The following is a 4,421-nucleotide window of genomic DNA, read 5'->3' on the forward strand; positions in this document are numbered from 1 at the left end:
TCTCACACACACACACACACACACACACACACACACTCACTCACACGCACACACACAGTCACTCACACTCACTCACTCACTCACACACACACACACTCTCACACTCACACACATACACACACACACACTCACTCACTCACTCAATATTTCACTTAAAAAATTTTTATTTTTTTTAAATTCCCTTTTTGGATTATAAATCAATATAACTATTGTTAATATTACTAATAAAAGTATGAAACAAAAGAAATATTACTACTATAATATTTCATTGTAAAAAAAAAATTTTTTATAAATCAAGAATTTAAGAAAATAAATTATACAGTGTATGGTAATATTACAATATTAATATTTATGGCTGGCTTAATGTTTTCATTTTTGTTAAATCGTGGGGGAAAAACACTTCATTCTAACACATGCAGTGTATGTATTTAAGTAATCCGCAGCCTTTGTGGTTTGATAATCAGCAACGTCAAATAGCATGACATACTGTCACGTTTGATTGCCGTATTATGATTTGTAATTGTGATTTATATCAGGAAGATAGCATGCGAGTATGTATATGTTTACATGGTTCAAAGGCATGTATGACGTCACTTCCTGTCTCTGCCCCTTCAGGAAGAGGAGAAGCAGAGGTTGAAGGAGGAGCTCGAGGACGCCAAAGACAAAGCCCGGCGACGGTCGCTAGGCAACATCAAGTTCATCGGGGAGCTGTTCAAGCTGAAGATGCTGACGGAGACCATCATGCACGACTGCATCGTAAAGCTGCTGAAGAACCACGACGAGGAGAGTCTGGAGTGTCTCTGCCGCCTGCTCTCCACCATCGGGAAAGACCTGGACTTCGAGAAGGCCAAGGTGACACTCGCGCATTACACAACAGCTCATGCAGCAACCATAGCAGGAGTGTGCTATATTATTGTGTATTCTGTTGCTATAATATTTTATTAACATTCATATATTTCTATATAATATTTCAATGTATATATTAAATTATATATTATATTATTTTGTGTAATATATTATCAGTACAATTATTTTAATTATATAAATTAATATATGTATATATAATTGAGCATGTATAGTGTGAGTGTGTGTGTGTGTGATAGAGGTCGACCGATTTTGGGTTTTTCACTGTTTTTCACTGGCCGATGCCGATATTTAGAAATCAGGGCGGCCGATGTATGAAGCCGATATGTTTGGCTGATTTTCTTTTTTTCCCATTCATGTCATAAAAGTGAGTTTGAGCAAATTATTATTGCAGGGTACAAGATAGTAATAATAGTAGCCTAATTCAGAGTAATAATACATGGCTCAAAACTTAAGCACCTTCTTAAAACAGCTCTGAAGCATGCTTTTTGTTTATGTTTGCTGACAGACACCAGTGTTTCCCACAGACTTGCAAATGCAAATTCATTCTCTGCCAGCAGGAGGCATGTCATAAAAGTGAGTTTGAGCAAATTATTATTGCAGGGTACAAGATAGTAATAATAATAGTAGCCCAATTTAGTGTAATAATACATGGCTCAAAGCACCTTCTCAAAACAGTTCTGAAGGATGCTTTTTGTTGATGTTTGCTGACAGACACCAGTGTTTCCCTGAGACTGCAAATTAATTCTCTGCCAGCAGGAGGCGCTGTTGGAGCGGGAGATATATAGCGGTTTCCCCGGTAACGGCTGTAAACGAATAAGCACTGCGCTCACAAACGGTACTTTATCAGGTATTACAGGAAAGACGAAACGAAAATGACACCGAAGCTTTTCTGAAGGTCGGTTCTTTTCAAAGATACATTCATATAGAGACACCAGCGCAATTTTCTTTTTTTTCCCCATTCATCTCAATAAAGTGAGTTTGAGCAAATGATTATTGCAGGGTAGAAGATAGTAATAGTAGTAGCCCAATTTAGAGTAATGATACATGGCTCAAACCTTAAGCACCGTCTTAAAACAGTTCTGAAGCATGCTTTTTGTTTATGTTTGCTGACAGACACCAGTGTTTCCCACAGACTGTAAATTAATTCTCTACCAGTAGGAGGCGCTTCTGGAGCGGAAGATATAGCGGTTTCCCCTTTAACGACTGTAATCTAATCAGCGCTGCGCTCACAAATGCTACTTTATCAGGCATTACAGGAAAGACGAAATGAAAATGACATCGAAGCTTTTCTGAAGACAGTCGGTTCTTTTCAAATATACATTCATATAAAAACATCCACGCTGCATTTTAATTTTGAAACGTGAAGCGCTCATTTTATTCAACGAAATATAAGCCTTTTGGAAAATCTATTTGTTTATTTAAATTGTAATATTTCAGTATTTTTGCTGTATTTTTTATCAAATAAATGCAGCCTTGGTGAGCAGAAGAGACTTTTTGATGCATATTGGACTTTCTGCGCAGGGGCGCCCTCTAGTATCCAGTATGAATGAAACAGACATTACATGTGTTCATAGCACTAAATAATGGCCAATCTATAAAAATAATGTTTCTCTCAAAATAAATTTAAGGTAGACGTGATAATCCATGTTTTTCTACAGTGTACAACAATATACTGGAGTTTTTTTTTTTTTTAAATAGCATTTAAAATCGCTTAAAAGAACTCTGTTGTGCCAAACCATCAGAACTAAACTGAAAACTGTGTTTAAAAAACGGAGGTATTTATTGAAGTTTGGGCTAACTGTATTGTTGCATTCCTACTGTTTACTCTAAAATACTGTATAACAGGAATATCACAAACTGAGTGCAGACTCGGAGTACTAACCTATGAAAAATATTTAACATGAAGCATTTTGCACATTGTGCAATTATGATTTTGACATTAGCCATCAAGGACTAATCGGTTCTTTTCAAAGATACATTCATATAAAATCATCCACGCTGCATTTTAATTTTGAAACGTGAAGCGCTCATTTTATTCAACGAAGTATAAGCCTTTTGGAAAATCTATTTGTTTATTTTAAATTGTAATATTTCAGTATTTTTGCTGTATTTTTTATCAAATAAATGCAGCCTTGGTGAGCAGAAGAGACTTTTATCAAAAACATCAAAAAATAGTAATTATTTCAAACATTTGATGTTAGTGTAAATCACATTTTAAAAGTGAAACGGGTTTAACGCAGTGTTTTGATTTCTGTAATGTGTAAGAGTGGGGTTACATTTTGATGAAAAATTATAAAAGCAGAACTTTTTTTTTTGGTGCAGGATAAAACTAGAAACTTGAATGTTAGTGAATAGTTTTCTGTATAGATATTTCCCGTATAGATTGCAGCAGTGTGGCAGTAATGTCTCTCTAGTGTGTTCTTAGGAAACTCACTTCATGTGTGTGTCACTCACACACGATTAGTTTCATTTCTGCTGAAGCAAAACTGAAGCGCATAAGAGATAAGAGAGGGAATAGAGTGACTCAGTGGGAAAATAAGGGAAAATTCCAGCTTATTTTCAGTGTAATGTTTAATGTTTAGCCGATTGCAATTTTCTTGGCCGATTTCCGATTTTTTTTTGTAAGTGTGACCTGCCGATACCAGTTTTTTCAGATTTTCTTTCTAAAAACTATAATTGACAGCATATTCAAACAAAAATCTATACTTTTTTCAATGCAAAAAAAATTATTTACGTAGTAAAAAATTATTAAACATTACGATTCCCCAATCTGGACAAAGTTGCAGATGTTCACATTACGATTGGACAAAGTTGCAGATGTTCTCTCACTTAAACAACTCTCAAAACAAAGTGCTCTGTGACCTCTGTGACTGTAGAAATAGCAATTAACTAAAAAGGAGTTGCTGTGTATAACAAAACCGATGACATTTCCCACTGCGTTTCTTAAATTATAATTTTTTCACTAACCTTATTAAATGTCATCTTTCGCATCAAATTCTTACGTTGTTTTTAATTAGGAATAATAAGAAACTGTTGAGCTGTTACCATTCAAATTAAATCAGTATCAGCATCTTTCCACTGCAGCAAACACAGAAGCTGCATCTGAAGTATTAGATGTATTTACAGACTGTTTGATGAAGCAGAGGTGCCATAAATGCATTTACACTGCAAAAATTTAATGCATAAAGAATTTTATAAGATTAATGTTTTAAATATTTTTTAAACACACAAATAAGAAATGTTGGGGGAAAAGCAACGATAGTTTTAAATATGAAACCAAACCAGTAGGTGGCGTCAAATTACCGTTTGAATGAGTGAGTCATTTAGTCCTTCATTCAACAGATTCGTTCAAATGGCCGATTCATTCAGAAACACTGTCTTTATGAACGGGTTACTGAATCATTGACTCATTTGATTCGTTCAAAAACACTGTCTTTATGAACGGGTTACTGAATCATTGACTCATTTGATTCGTTCAAAAACACTGTCTTTATGAATGGGTTACTGAATCATTGACTCATTTGATTCGTTCAAAAACACTGTCTTTATGAACG

General features: G+C 34.9%; 1 protein-coding gene across 1 annotated transcript in view; it reads left to right on the forward strand.

The window, feature by feature from the left end:
- LOC107692264 (eukaryotic translation initiation factor 4 gamma 1-like) overlaps positions 1-4,421 on the forward strand; it is a 54,327-nt gene that overhangs the window by 23,603 nt on the left and 26,303 nt on the right. Inside the window, exons 12-13 of the mRNA XM_016491226.1 lie at positions 592-852; positions 1,981-2,002. Of these exons, the coding sequence (XP_016346712.1) occupies positions 592-852; positions 1,981-2,002 (283 nt within the window). The remainder of the gene's footprint in view (positions 1-591; positions 853-1,980; positions 2,003-4,421) is intronic.

This window comes from Sinocyclocheilus anshuiensis, unplaced genomic scaffold, assembly GCF_001515605.1.
Source record: "Sinocyclocheilus anshuiensis isolate Anshui unplaced genomic scaffold, SAMN03320099.WGS_v1.1 scaffold402, whole genome shotgun sequence".
Lineage (NCBI taxonomy): Eukaryota > Metazoa > Chordata > Actinopteri > Cypriniformes > Cyprinidae > Sinocyclocheilus > Sinocyclocheilus anshuiensis.